Below are 13,850 nucleotides of genomic sequence, written 5' to 3'. Positions count from 1 at the left end.
GGTATTGCCTTCCTGGGGGAATCGATTCAATATTAGCGTCCCTGTGACTGCATTTCGTCTAAAAGAGGGACATATGACTCGAAATAATAATTTAAAGTGCGATAAGCAACAATTCATGCTGGAATTGCTGCCAATATTCGAGACGATAAATTTTGGACTATCAGTCTCTGTCTCTCTTCTACCCCATCTGCTGTTTCCAGGAGGTGTGCCCGGAGCACACATTACGTTCCGAAGCTGCAATGCTAGTCATTTTGTAGTCCTTACATACTCTATACACTCTACAAATGTCTTGATATTGCTTTTTAACGTCCCGCAGTGTAGTATTAGAGTCCAGAAGGTATAACGTCGATGGCTTCCCGCCCTTGGACCTGCTCGTCACTTGAGGTGTGGCAAAGGGATAGCCAGTCAAAACCTTTCAGATCTGCCTAACTTACTCATCGCGAGGGTGGTGATTGGCTATCCTCGTATCACACTCCCAGTGACGAACAAGTCGAAGCGCGGGAAGGCAACGACGTTATACTTTCTAGACTTTAACTGATTTGGGATTTAGGATTTAGATTTCTGGGCTTTTGGCATCTAAGGCCATTTAGCCCTTCACGTTTCTGAGGGATGACATCCCTCGGCAAGCACCCAATTAGTGATGAGCAAATGCAAGACCAAGACCAAGACCAGGGAGGTCTAGGTCTTGGTCTTGGTCTTGCACTGGAACCCTTGGTCTTGGTTCTGGTCTTGCTTGCAAGAGTCTTGCAAGTCTTGCATTTAAGAAATCTTATGCTTTTCATAGGTAAATTTTACTCTCGATTTAGGGGATAATAAACTCTACAATGCGCCAATAGTAACGAAATACAATGTATGTCTCTAAATATAATATAGTTTTACCTTCGTGTAAATATGATGATAGTGTGCAATATGGGAGATGACCTTTATTTTTTTTTAATGTGCCCATGCTTCACTACTTATAAAATAAATCACAACGTTTTGTAATCTGTTTATATTTTTTAACATAACCTACACTGCACTGGTTCCCAAACTGGGAAGGCTATCCCTGACACGCATGAAAGAAAATGAAGATGGTACAGATTATTGAAATACCATGAATTGCAAAATTATTTTTACACTCTAAAGGCGTCAGATTTTTCTTTTCAACCAAGATTAGCTAATTCTTGTATTAAATAAACTTCCAACTAAATATTGAGATTTTGTTTTACTCATTCCAATATGTACTCTATGTACTGATATCAGTCATTTTCGATGACTTTTATATATTTCTCCCCTCCTTCTCCCTAAGTTGCGGTGCTGAATTTGGATTTAAACGGCATCAAAAGTGTCACTGCTCGTCTCCGAGACCCCGAAAGCTATGGATTCGGCACTAATATCGGTCATTTTCCATAAACTTATATATCTCCTCCTCCCCCACGTTGCGAGGTACGGCATCGGAAATGTCATTGTTCATCTCAATGACCTCGAAAACCATGAGTTCGACATTGATAATGGTCATTTTTGATAATTTTTATATATCTCCTTACTCCCCCTCCTCCAAGTTGCGGTGCTGAATTTGCATTTAAACGAGATGGGAAGTATCACTGTTCACCTTAACGACGCCGAAAACTATGAATTCGACATGAAGATTTGGTCATTTTTGGTGATTATTATATATCTCCCTCTCCCCCAAATTATGGGGCTGAATTTGGTAGTAAACGATATCGGAAGTGTCAGTATTCAACTCAGCAACCTCGAAAACTATGCATTCGACACTAATACTCGTCATTTTCGATCATTTTTATATATATTCCCTTCCCTCTGCTAAGCTACGGAACTGAATTTGGACTTAAACATAATTGGAAGTGTAACTGTTTATCTCAACGACCCCCAAAACTATAGATTCTACTTTAATATCGATCATTTTCGATCAGTTTTAAATATCTCTTCCCTCCCCCTTCCCTAAGCAGCATCGTCACAGTGATATGACAGAAACCATCTCAGGTTTGAACCTTATCTATGTCGAAAATGTCATCCAGATCGGTCGGGTGGTTCAAGAGTTATTAAATTTTATTTATTTTTGTACATTTGTCCATCCCATCCTCCTCTCGTAAGTTCTACCGTCAAAATTATATGATAAAAACCACCCCAAATCCGAACCTCATCCACCTTGAAAATTTGATTGAGATCGATCGGCTGGTTCAAGAGTGATGGAGTCACAAATAGAGTCACTTATATTTTTATTTTATATATATATATATATATATATATATATATATATATATATATATATATATATATATATATATATATATATATATATATCCTTCCTTCCTCTTCCCTACTTTGCACAGTCAAAGTAAAATGATAAAAATCGTCCCAACCCTGAACTTCCTCAATCTTCAAAATTTGATCGAGATCGGTCAGGTGTTTCAAGAGTGTTATATATATCCTCTCCCCTCCCCCACCCGTAAATTATACCATCAAAATGAAACTATAACGAAAACTTTCCAGTCTCGAACCTTATACATGTTAAAAATTTGATTGAGATCGATTGGTTGGTTTAAGAGTTATTAAATCACAAACTTAGTCACTTTTATTTTTATTTATATTGATTTTTGTACATCTCTCCCTCCTCCTCCTCCCCTACGTTGCTCCGTCAAGGTGAACTGACAAATAACATTCCAGGCTTGAACCTCATCTATGTTAAAAAATTTGATCGAAATCAGTTGGGTGGTTCAAGAAATTAGGAGTCACTTTCACTTTCATAGTCACTTTCACTTTCATAGTCACTTTCACTTTCATAGTCACTTTCCTTCACTTTCATAGTCACTTTCAATTTTATAATATGGATTTATTGTTGCAGTGTAATGTTATATCACTCAATCCTCGATGTACCGTATACCTAACAAGGCTAAAAGTTATATTGATAAACAATTATTCAACGTATAAGCAGCCGCCCATGAAATCAAACTTACGGTCACATGCACTAAGCTTTTGAAAATGGTATTTCGAGGATAGTTTTATGAGCACACATTAAATGTTATTTCGAAGATAATTTTATGAGTACACATTAAAAATTTCCAACGGATGCTTGAGTCTAGGAGCCAAGGCCATATCCATGTAGTCGATACCTATGGTGTACGGAATTACCGATGTCCAATACTACATTTCTCTTTAGTTTTGGTAGAAGAACGCCACTAATATGCTTTGAAATGAATTGAAGCATCTAGTTTAACGTCACACGAGTATGTACCAAGACTAAGGGAGACGGTAATTATGAGAAATGACTGAAATGGGGGAATGAAGAAAATAGAAGGAAACGGTAAAACGCCGAGAAAATCCACGCACACGGCTTGTCAACCAAAAAAGCTCACACGGCGCAAGATGACACCTGTGTACCTTCAAAACGAGCAATATCTACAGAAAACGCAAACAACCAATTCAGAAAACGACATACTGTAGCTATATGCTTCAGGGGCAGATTATAACGATACTTGTATTTTAACCTTTATTTGTATTTGTGGGCAGAATATACTTTTAACTTATACACAATTATTCCAGGAAGGAAGAAGAAGTATATGAGAAAAAGGATATGTACATGTAATTTCTATGCAGTTGATATACGTTGCTGTTTTGTTATAATAGAGATTCGTTGTCTTAGCAACGAAGAATAAATAACATATAATTCCGGATCCATCTCATGTCAACTACATGCCCAACTTAAGGAGTGAAGTTATTTTATTTGTGATGTGTCATAATAAAAGGTAATATTTAAAATGCAATGTGTAAAATGTTTTATAGTGGTTTTCGTAGCCTTGCTTGTATGAAACTAAAACTGAGGACCTTTGAGTAACGACATTCTATACATATATTGGTGGTTCATCACTTAACTTTATTTCGAATAAGTGTCGTTATAAGATCGACTCACACGGATTGCATAAAGTACTGGGAACACATTCACTCCAGCAGCATTTTTACTGAAGCCAAAAAATTCAAGTAGTGCCGGTACTTGTGGAAGAGTCTTGGTCTTGGTCTTGGTCTTGCATGCAAGACTCTTGCAAAAACTGCAAAGGCTCATGGCTACACCCAATCCAGTGAAAGGGAAGGAAGGAAGCGGCCTGAGACCTATAAGTTAGGTACCATCTCGCATTTGCATGATGTGAATGAGAAAAACCCAGGAAAACCTCATTCAGGGTGTCTGGCCTGAAAAAAGCGTTTTACGCTTTTTCGACCGAGTGCCCCTACCAGGAATCGTAGTATTAACTGAATATAGGTTATGTGTTTAGTTTGTTAATGATATGAAAATGCCTGGTTGGTTGAATAGGAATTTAGTATCATTTTCACGAGCGAGGCTATTTGAGATATGGACCTGCAGCTCAGCGTGGAATTTGAATTACATAAGCTTGCATCGGCAACGTAACCCGGGTGTTTCGCGCCGAAGGCAAGTATACTAACCATGTAGTCACAGGGAACTCTTGCACATATTAGATTCAAGATCTTTATAATACTTGATAACCGTTTCTAGAACAGCTCAAATCTAGTTGTCACTTACCTTGCTTCTACCAGTATGACACTTTTATCCATGCTTATTGGTAAATTTATTAGCTTAACGCCCTTAATATTATAAGTTGTTCAAATTGATTCCTTCAGTAGCTTTATTTTTGTTTTTCAGCTGATGTAATTCCTGTTTGCAGTGCTAATGAGACAAACTTAAACGAATGTGCCCGCTTAAATACACTTCGCATATTTCAGGAAATGGAAAAGACCGGTAAGTAACATAAGCCACGAATATTATTTTTTATTATGTTTATTAAATCCGTAGCTGGATGTACATAAAAAATATTTTTAAAAAACGAATGCTTCTGGATTCTACCTTTAAAGATAGATACACGAACGATAACAGCAATACAATGTTTAACCCTTTAACATTTCGACATTTTTTTAAAGGAAAATCTTGACTTTCAGTTAAGGATGTACTGCTGTTGCACTATTCATCCAAGCATTACATCATTCTTTTTAGAATAAAACGAACTTTCAAACGGGATCAAATTGGCGAATGTATGATATATACTAAAATGGAAATGAGGGCCGCTGTGGCTCAGTGGTTACGAGGTGCCGGGTTCGATTCCCGGTGGGAGAGCCTTTGTGATTTTAACTGTCCTCGATGTTTCTGTGTCCGTGTCCCTGTCGTTCTAGGTGATTGGAAAAAAAATCAAGTAAACGGGTAAAGCAAGTAACATTAAGTAATAAGTAGTTCAAGTAAGTTACTCAGACACGTTTGGTGAGTCAGTTAACTTTAGAAAAAGGTGGTTAGCACGTGCGCCTTTGGTGTACGGGGTCCCGAGCTCGATTCCCGATGGGAGAGCCTTTGTGAATTTTTTAACTATCCACGATGTTTCTGTGTTCGTGTCCCTGTCGTTCTAGGTGATTGGAAAAAGTCAAGTAAACGAGTAAAGCAAGTAAAATTAAGTAGTAAGTAGTTCAAGTAAATTACAGAGATTGTTCAGCATAGCCGTTACATTCGCTTCAATCGATGAACAATCGTCAAAATGCTCCATCTTGACGTCCGATTTAAGTTTAGGGAAGCGTATGATGTTCGATGGGGCCATATCAGGCAAGTATAAGGGCTGTCTAAGGACTGGCCTTTCTTTTTGACCAAAATCTGTCGCACAAGAATATGCGCCGGCCAACAACAGTTTTATTGTTTGCGCTTCGTGGGGAAAAAAATAGTGTTAAAATGGAACGGCGAGTCAATGTGAAGTTTCTTTTCAAACTGGCAAAATCCGGGATAGAAACTTCAAATGTCCCAAAGATAGTGTTCGGAAATAACTATGTGTCATGCATACAAATTTTTGAGTGCTTCAAAAGGTTCAAAGGTAGACGAGAAATGGCTACAATTTGCGTCCTGGACAAATTTACATGTAGAAAATGGATTCATACATTCAAAAAGGTGGCGATGTGATTCGAAACGATCGTTGTTCGAGTATTTTATATGAAAGGTTTAACATGAAAAAAGTCGTTCAAAATTGGTTCCATGGTACCTGTATTGGAAGAATGGAAACTTGAATATTTTCGACAAACCAAAAAAAAAAAAAAAAAAAAAATGAAGGAGGCTAAAATCTTAGAGAGAGTGATAACCTGTGACGAATCGTGGTTAGAAAAATTTAAGGAAGATCTTACGGAAAATAAGATGCCACAGCGCAGTCGGATTTTCTCGTACCGACGCTACTGATACTACAAGAAGATAAGGCTATTGCTTATTGGCTGAGAGCGTAACCCGGGCGTGATCTGCACTCGTGACTCCTGGCTTTAGACCTTGATCTGAGTAGAAGATTAGCTTTAAGCAATAACTAGATGAACCTGAATTATTTATCATGTTCAAGAAATAAATGGAAAGTGGTTGTGAATGATGGAATTTTTAAAACAATTCACTTTCTTGCTCATACTACGGTATCCATCTCGTAGGAGTAATGTTGCTAACAAGACGAGAAATAAGGCTTATTCGTCTTGTAAATTTTGGTTAAATTTTCGTCGTGTCTCGAATTCTATCTCGTCTCATGTTGATTCTCGGAAAATTTTCTCGTCTCATTTTTTAAAAATTTTATGCTCAAAATTTATGTCAAGATTCTCTTCTTAATTTCATATAGAAGCAATCAGAGTCCTTTCGCGTCCCGAAAACTTAAGGAGGGTTTAATACAACAACATTTAAATCATATTTATTATTAAAGTTTATTTTCTTTCTAAATGTTGTTGAATAGACCTTTCATTCTTTTCGTACAATTATTTTATCAATTTATTGGTTATATAACAAACGATTCTGCGAACTCGAAATATTTTAACAACCGGTTCACGCGAACCGGTGCGTATACCGGCAGAAAAGCACCAGTGGTGTTACCATGATTGATAGTAATACATATATAAATTGTTATGAATTACTATGAATCATGGTAACATCATTGGTGCTATTCAGCCGGTTCGCATCGGTTCGCGAGAACCGGTTGTTAAAATATTTCGAGTTCGCAGAACCGTTTGTTACATCCAGACATAAACACACACACACACAAACACGCAAGACCTAGCCAAGAGTAAAAGAAAGAAGCCAAACATTTGTGAAAACACCTCTTTATTTTCCCGTTTTACTTGTTTGTAGAAGTTTAAATCCAGTTTTCTTTACACTACCGAGGCTGTATAACACGCGGACTTAAAGTTTAAGGTGGAATCCAAACCATCGTAAGGCGTGCACTAAGCACTATACAGCGTAGAAGGCCTATGCCACATGAGATACAACTGGAACTCGATTGATTTTGAGTTGGTTTTTGAGTTTAGCCTCCCTTTCAGCAGCGAGGGTGTATGAGAGGGGCCTAGAAATTAACGTGGAATCCAAACCACGTGAACTCCCACCGGGAATCGAACTCGGGTCTCCATCACCAAAGGTGCATACGGTAACGGCTTAGTCACGGAGGAGCTCACAACTGGGAATCGAATCCGGACAATAAACTAACTATTCAGTGACGACTTAATAACTTTCTAGTAATGTAATTAAGAGACTATGAGGCGAGCATTTACGCGAAAATTTAATTAGGCAATCGGTTTGACCTTTAACGTACGTTGTGTTGTATTTTTACAAAAAAAAAAAAAAAAAAAAGTTACGAAATTCTATTGTGGTGCGCACTTGTACGTATTATTTTGATCCCTTCTATTAAAAGAAGAAGCCGTATTTTACGAGAGTACAAACAGGAAAATCCTGGATCGATGTTGAGATAATGAGTACTTATCCAAAAGACGGTGCCTGTTATTATTATTTTCTTTTTCTTTTTTTTTATTAATTCTTGTTTTATACGACATAAAAAGCCGCAACGACTGGCAGACGTTATTACCCAATTCCTATTGGCAAAGTCGTTTCAGCTCAAGTGGCCTTGACTTTACCTTTAACGAGCCACCAATGAAACACATCTGTTCTTTATATAGTATATATGGTTTATATTATTTTATTTATACGTAATTCTATTTATGTACCTACGTATCAAGTGAATTTCTTTAACTATTTATTTATATATTTATATATCTACGAGGATGATTCAGAAAGTAATGCCTACAAGGTGATATCTTTTATTTGTGTTTGAGAGATAGCACCAATACAGGTATCAGTGGAAAACTTGCAATGTTAGCTACAGCAATGTGGCATCAGTTTTCAACATAGTCCCCATTATGGGCAACACTATTGCGTCAATGCGAAACAAGGTTTTCCGTGCCGTCAGCGAAGAATTGTGGTGACTGATGGCGACACCACCACCGAGCTGCTGCTTTCACCTGTGCGCCACAAATGTAGCCTTGGCCCTTAAAGTGACCCTTAAGGGTCTTCACTACAGCGAAATTAAACTACCGCTAATTTTATAGTTTTTCTGTAATATCTTCAAAACAAATAAAAATATTCGAAAACTAAAAACGTAGTGAACTAGACAATATGATTTTTCATGTGATACCTTTACCACAATTCACCTATCTGCTTTTGGTATGCCGCTATTTACAGAATCCGCAGAAGATCCTAAATCTATCTACAGTTGCAAATCGAAAGCAGATAAATGAGTTGTGATAACCGTATCATATGCAAAATCGTATTGGCTAGTTCACTACGTTTCTGCTTTTCGAATATTTTTTATTTGTTATGAAGATATTACAGAAAAACTCAAAAATTAGCGGTAGTTTAATTTCTTTGTAGTGAAGACCCTTAAGTTTGGTTATGAGCTAAAGTCGCAGAGTGTAGATCCAGACAACTTTGATCTTTTTGGCGGAGGAGAGGTATAGCAGTACTCCATAGACCGATGCTTCATTACCGGCTCGTAGTGGTGTATCCACGACACGTTGCCTGAGATGAATGTTCCTGGGAGCAATCCTTCCGCAATCAGAAATCCAATGGCATCCCGCTGTTTCAACCGGACGTCATCACACTGGATGCCATAGATTGCTCCATTACTCTGTAACGAGAAGTGATAAAAAGATGAAACAAGTGACATTCTATAGCTTAAACATCAGTGCATTAACGAGAAACAATTCAAAATGTTTGCAGTAATATTGGCCAAGTAATTGGCTTGGAGGCATTAGTTTTGAATCATCCTCTTATATATCTATAAAATTGAGTTTTGTTGGTTCAGATATAACTAATTCTACGGCCCAGAGGTCCAACACCGCGTTTACAAAACCTCTCCATTGACTTCTGTCGTTGACCAACTGGATCTAGTTTCTACCTCGTATTCCTACTCCTGCGAGATCCATCTTTATATTATCTTCCCATCTGTGCGTAGATGTTCCTAATGGTAGCTTTCCGATTCAGATATATGCATAATGGTTCAGATATATCATGTCTGAATTAACAACATCATAATTAGTATGTTTGAATCTGTTAGGAATATGTGTATCACTGTTAGAAGTATACAGAGTATTAATCATCATTAAGAGGAAATTAATATCAATACACCAAATCTACTACTTACGAGGATATTTTACAGATGTTCTAATCCAGTTCCTGTACAATAAGAAAACTACCAATTATAATTATAATTATTATTATTGGCGGTCAAGGCCATAAATGTTGACGTCATAAAAAAAATCGCTTTTCTCGAGACGTGTAGACGAGAATTTATTCTCAACCATGTCGTTTTATTCAGCTTGATACAATTTATTCATTGATATTGTCCTATCTTGGAGTAATATAATTATTAAACTATACGCAGGGTAATTCAAGAGGAATTATGTAACATTCTTCCTGAATCATCCTGTATATATACTAGCATCGATTACCCACTTCACTGGGTTAAAATAAAAATTTTAAATATGTTTGGTACCCGTGAAATACATGTCTTTGTCATTGATTCATGTATATCCCGCTTCTCCTCCTCCCCTAAGTTGTGGTGCTGAATTTGGATTTAAACGGCATAGGACGTATTAATGTTCATTTCAGTGACCCGAAAACTATGCATTCGGCACTAATATCGGTCATTTTCGATCATTTTTAAATATCTTCTCATCCCCCTCCCCTACGTTGGCCTATATCGTCAAAGTGAAATGATGAAAACCATCGCAGGCCCGAACTTCATCTATGTTCAAAAATTGATCGAAATCGGTCGAGTGGTTCAAGATATTAAGAGTAACAAAATCAACAATTTGAGGAAGGATCATATCTCAAAATCTTACTTTTTCCGGCATAAAGAAAGAAAGAAATACAGCCCCAAAAGGTAGACCCGTGCATTGATCTGTGAAAGAAATACAGACCCGTGCATTGATCAAGTAGATCATTCTAGCTTACGGATTTATTTGCTTCGGCTGTTCTGGGCTTAAGATGTAAGTAAAAAGACATTAAGAACAAGTAATAAAGAAGCTAGGTCTATCTGTTTGATAACAATAAAAAATTATATGGAATACAGTGAGCAGATCAGTGTAGGAATGTACACGTATTTTTGGGCCATCCTGCATAAATCCACAGAGGAGGAAAAAGTTAAATATGCTATAATTGATCAATAATTCCACATAATTATTGTCTGGAATAAGGTGACGAGTTTTAACACGTTCAACTGCTTTCCTTCCACGTAATTATTCTTTCTTTATGTTTAAAAAAAGTGAGAGTTTGAGATACGACTCTTCCTCAAATTGTTGACGATATATATATATATATATATATATATATATATATATATATATATATATATATATATATATATATATATATACAAGGGGTAGATAAAAAATCTAAAAACACTTCATACAGGACACATAAGTTTGGCCCTCCACTGCACAACATATGTTGCGGTTGCCGATCGTTTTTTGTTTTCAATGTGTCGTGTCCTCTTCCGTCAGCAGTAACCAGTTCACCTGTGAGTATCGTGGTGTGAAAGTCGTGCGGTAAAATGGACGACCTGACAGACTTCCAAAGATGCATGATCGTTGGTGCCCGTATGGTTGGAGCTTCAGTGGCAACAGTGGTGAACATTGTGTGGGTATCGAAAGACACTGTGTCCAATGTCACGAGAGCATACACAATTCTTGGGCAAACGACGTCTGCAAAGCACAACAGTGGTCGAAAGACAATCCTGTCAGATAGGAACCGAAGGGCATTAAAACGGATTGTAGCAGATAAAAAGAAGAGTACTGCAATGAAAATTACGTCTAAACTCAATTCCGGCCTACAGAATCCGGTTGCATCGAAAACAGTGCTTCGGGAACTTCATAAAGTGAAAATTCATGGCAGGGCCGCTATCGTCAAACCCCTGGTCACAGCAGTAAATGTGAAGAGGCATACCCAGTGGTGCAAGGCGTGGACTCATGAGCAGTGGAAACACGTAATGTGGTCCGACGAATCGACCTTCACCTTGTTTTCAAGAACCGGTCGTGTTTATGTATGGAGAACACCGTCGCAGGCCTATGATACAGACTGTCTGCTCCCAACTGTAAAGCATGGGGGTGGTTCTGTTACAGTAGGGCAGTGATATCGTGGTTTTCTGCTGGTCCTATCACGGCCCTGCATGGAATGATGAATGCTAAGGCGTATGAGGCCATTTTGGGGGACCAGGTTCTACCCATGGCCCAAATATTGTTCCCTGATGGTGATGGCATCTACCGAGATGATTTGGTACCCTGCCACGCTGTAAAAACGGTGAAATCATGGTTTGAGGAACATGAACAGGAGCTATCACACCTCCCTTGGGTCCCACAATCAACAGATCTGAACATCATTGAGCCATTGTGATCTGAGTTAGAAAGGCGTGTTCGGTCTCATTACCCACCAGCAGGATCCCTTAAGGAACTGGAGCATGTTTTGGAGGAACAATGGTACAAAATTCCACACACCACGATTCAGGAGCTATATACGTCCATTCAACGTCGGATCCAAGCTGTTTTGAAGGCAAAAGGAGGCCCCACAAGATACTAGGTATGATTTTCACACTTTTGCAAACGTTTTAGACTTTTTGTCCAACCCCTATATATATATATAGAGAGAGAGAGAGAGAGAAAGTGCAATTTGTCTATCTAATTCACTTAACTGTATACTGTCATCTTGCTTAGTCATGCTTAAAAACTTAATAATGCCATATTTCAGTATTAGGTTCATCTTAATCGGAAATTATGTAGCGATAGGTTACATTAGAGTATCAGTATTTTTAAGGTTTTAAAGAAATTCTAGTATTTTTCAATTTTCTCAAAAGCTAATCATGAGGATTTACACTCATGAATCTCATTTTTGTCCAGCTTGATTAGGTATGTTTCTCGGTAGTACTTGTCTTTTCCACCTTTGCCCTCGGAAAATTTGCGAACTATACTTCGGTCTTACCCCCGCCGCCCTCTGACGGATGAAACCCTCTCTTTGCTTACGGAGAAGAACTGAATGACCACAGCTGTGTTCCAATTTGTCATTCAATCGTTTGGTCCTGACGAATGAAGACCGTAGGCTACTTAGGATGGCTAACAAGACAGAGCACAGCGAAGTCCGTGGTATAACTCATTGTGGCAACGCTTCCGCACCCAACAATTGAAAGATGTCGGCCGTAGCAACTTATCCCTCCTCTTTTGAGGGAGGTACGGGAAATCACATATCGACAGCAGCGCCAGCAATTGCACAGTTGAAATAGAAAGGCTCTAGCTATATTTCTCGTCTTTGCATAATCTTTATTATTATTATTATTATTATTATTATTATTATTATTATTATTATTATTATTATTATTATTATTCAGCCCTAATAATACCATACAATTAGAAATTTGATATGATTGTTTCAGTGTTCAACACATAAGACTTAATTCTTATTTTTGAAAGAAGACCTATATTGCTTCAATACAGAAAGCAGAATGGTACAGTTGACTCGTGATATTGTACTACTGTATGTCTAACTATAAATTTAACCAAGAAAGTTCTGTCGCTTTTTAACCCAACACCTTCGAATATCAATATGTCACCTAAGACGTAGCTGCTGCAAGATCTAAAATAGTCCCCATCAGCATCGACGACCTTTTACCAACGTTCTGGAAGTCCATGGGTTCCATTGCGTTAGAACTTGTTGGGCCGTGAAGCAAAGAAGATATCAAGTGCGTTTTACACCTCTACTATGGGTTTGAGCTCGTGTCCTCTAAGGTGATTGTCCAATGAATGGAACAGGCGATAATCGGACGGTGCAATGTCTAAGAAGTATGGTTAATGCAATAGTGTTTCCCATCCAAGGCGTAGAATGTTGTCCAGTGTCATCCTAGTCACGTGGGGCTTAGCGTTGTTCTTAACAGGAGGACCCCTTTGCAATTCACAAGTGCTGATTCCAGAGTTTTGAGTTTTTGTTGAACACGGCTCAACTGCTACACTACCCAGTTGCACTGATGCTCTGACCAGCTGGTAGTAGATTCCGATTGAGCAGTCCACCAAACATACAAGAGGACCTTCTTCTGGTGTAGTGCTGGTTTTGGCTTTTATTGAACCTGTTCATGGGATGCTAACCAATGATGACGGAGCCGTGGAGCTTTGTACAGGACCTACTTCTCATCACATGTCAACACCCTGTTCAGAAATGGATCCTTTCTCGGACGAAACAGCAAAGAAACACAGGTGTCTACTTGCGTTACCTTCTGGCCCGGACATAAATCATGTGGACCCATTGACCCAACTTGTAATGATTCCCAAGTTCATGGAGTTACTGCCGAATGGTTTCTTCACTCATACTGAATTGTAGTCCCAATTCCTTACATGTCTGGTCACTCTTCGCCTCAATTGCTGCCTGTAGATCTTCATTTTGTACATGTGTTTCTCTTGCGGCACGTGCATCTTCAAGTATTTCGTCACCGTTCTTAAACTTTTTAAACCACCTCTGCACTGTCCATATAGTCACGACA

At 38.2% G+C, this 13,850-nt stretch overlaps 1 protein-coding gene across 1 annotated transcript in view; it reads left to right on the top strand.

The window, feature by feature from the left end:
* LOC145691986 (protein takeout-like) overlaps window positions 1-13,850 on the top strand; it is an 89,124-nt gene that overhangs the window by 21,082 nt on the left and 54,192 nt on the right. Inside the window, exon 2 of the mRNA XM_081767282.1 lies at window positions 4,655-4,750. Coding sequence (XP_081623408.1) covers window positions 4,655-4,750 — 96 coding nt within the window. The remainder of the gene's footprint in view (window positions 1-4,654; window positions 4,751-13,850) is intronic.

Source organism: Thermobia domestica, chromosome 8 (assembly GCF_964235325.1).
Source record: "Thermobia domestica chromosome 8, izTheDome1.hap1.1, whole genome shotgun sequence".
NCBI lineage: Eukaryota > Metazoa > Arthropoda > Insecta > Zygentoma > Lepismatidae > Thermobia > Thermobia domestica.
The sequence above is the reverse complement of the archived record's forward strand: the minus strand, read 5'-3'. Positions and strand labels throughout refer to the sequence as shown.